Source organism: Myotis davidii, unplaced genomic scaffold (genome assembly GCF_000327345.1).
Source record: "Myotis davidii unplaced genomic scaffold, ASM32734v1 scaffold830, whole genome shotgun sequence".
Lineage (NCBI taxonomy): Eukaryota > Metazoa > Chordata > Mammalia > Chiroptera > Vespertilionidae > Myotis > Myotis davidii.
Genome location: NW_006282202.1, coordinates 301,212 through 302,694, shown reverse-complemented (window position 1 = coordinate 302,694; position 1,483 = coordinate 301,212). Strand labels below are relative to the sequence as shown.

General features: G+C 46.9%; 1 protein-coding gene across 1 annotated transcript in view; it reads right to left on the bottom strand.

The window, feature by feature from the left end:
* Nucleotides 1–1,483, bottom strand: part of MICAL3 (microtubule associated monooxygenase, calponin and LIM domain containing 3) — a 266,794-nt gene that overhangs the window by 47,833 nt on the left and 217,478 nt on the right. The window contains 2 exon segments of the mRNA XM_006752758.2: nt 12–158; nt 935–1,048. Of these exon segments, the coding sequence (XP_006752821.1) occupies nt 12–158; nt 935–1,048 (261 nt within the window).

Here is a 1,483-nt window from a genome sequence, read left to right as displayed (position 1 = left end):
AGTAGACTTACCTCTCTTGTTATGCTGTAGAGTGGCGGGGGGTCGTTCGTCCTGGTTTTCTGAGACGTTCAGCTCCAGCTCCGCTTCTACCACCTCTTGGTGCTGCTTGCAAAACTCTGTCTCAGCATCCGATGGACTGTCATCAGACCAGTGCTGATCTGGCAAAGGGAAAGAACACGGAACCTGAGTGAGGCCTGCTCCTTTCCAGTCTCCTGCCTTCCTTGGAAAACAGAATGACGACTGTAGCCTGGACCAGGCTCTGTTCCCCAGTGGGGCCCTGCTTGCTGGTCCTCACCCAGTTTCTGATACTCAGCCAAAAGCACATCCTCTGCAACACGGTACTCTACTATCTTCTGAAATACAGCCAGATGACACATGATAGGCCATGACAGAAAGCAGAACTGTGGGCATGCTTGTGGAGGGCAGGCCTTGCTTGCTGGGCCCACCACCCACTTGCATTTCTCTCCTGTTAGCACTGCCTAGTCTGCTACCCCACCACCACAGCTGAGGTCATGCTTCCTTCACTATCTTACTTGGACTGCTCCTCTCATTTTTCCCAGCCTACTCCTTTGCCCTTGTTTCCCAACCAACCAGGCTATAATTCTTAAAATACCATCTCTTTATATCTAGCTTTCAGAGGGCCTGGATTAAAGGCTTTGTATAAAGCTTCAAATCTGCTGAGTTTCTCACCCACAACTTAATGAATGCAGGCGATGTTGAATGGTGGCCATGGGAGAGTGAAATAACAGGTATTCAAGTTAGTGACTGAAAATGGAATGAACCAGATCTATCTGCTGCCTCCTCTGAGATCTCTGCTTTTGATTAATGTGTATTGTTTTTATCTTTCCTGAGTTCAAAGCACTCTGGCGTGTCCTGCAGTGGGGAACAGGGTGTTCACCATGGTGGAGAGGGGAGGCTCTGGGGTCCCCCATACCATCATCCAGCTCAGCACCAGTGTCACCCGTGTCCCCATTCTCTGCTGCCTCCCCTTCTATTTCTGCCGGCTCCGAATCCACATCTTCCTCCAGGCCATCCTCATCAAATGGGACTGTAAAGCAGAAACAGTCAAAGGAAGAAAAGGAAAGACAGGATAGGGAAACTGCCTTTGCAGGTGGGAAAGCAGCAGTGCTTCTCCCCAGGCTGTGATGCTAAGACCACTAGAAGGGGCAGGACAAATTCTGGCAGAAGTGGCAAATTCGCTTGGGATAATTTAGAAATACTTTTCTAAAGCATAACAGGGAGGGATAAGGGGATATGTAAAGTTCATTTTCTGGATTCAGGACTAGCACTAATGAACTTCATTTCTCCTGAGGAACCAGCCCCTAAAACACACACATAACGTATAATTCTTTTTTTATTCTGAATACTAATCATCTGTATCTGCATTGTAACCATCTCCCCTCGGTATATTGGATGAATTATTCTATTTCTGGTGTCTTAATGAGCAAAATTTTAATTATTTTAACTTACTAATAATTTCCCT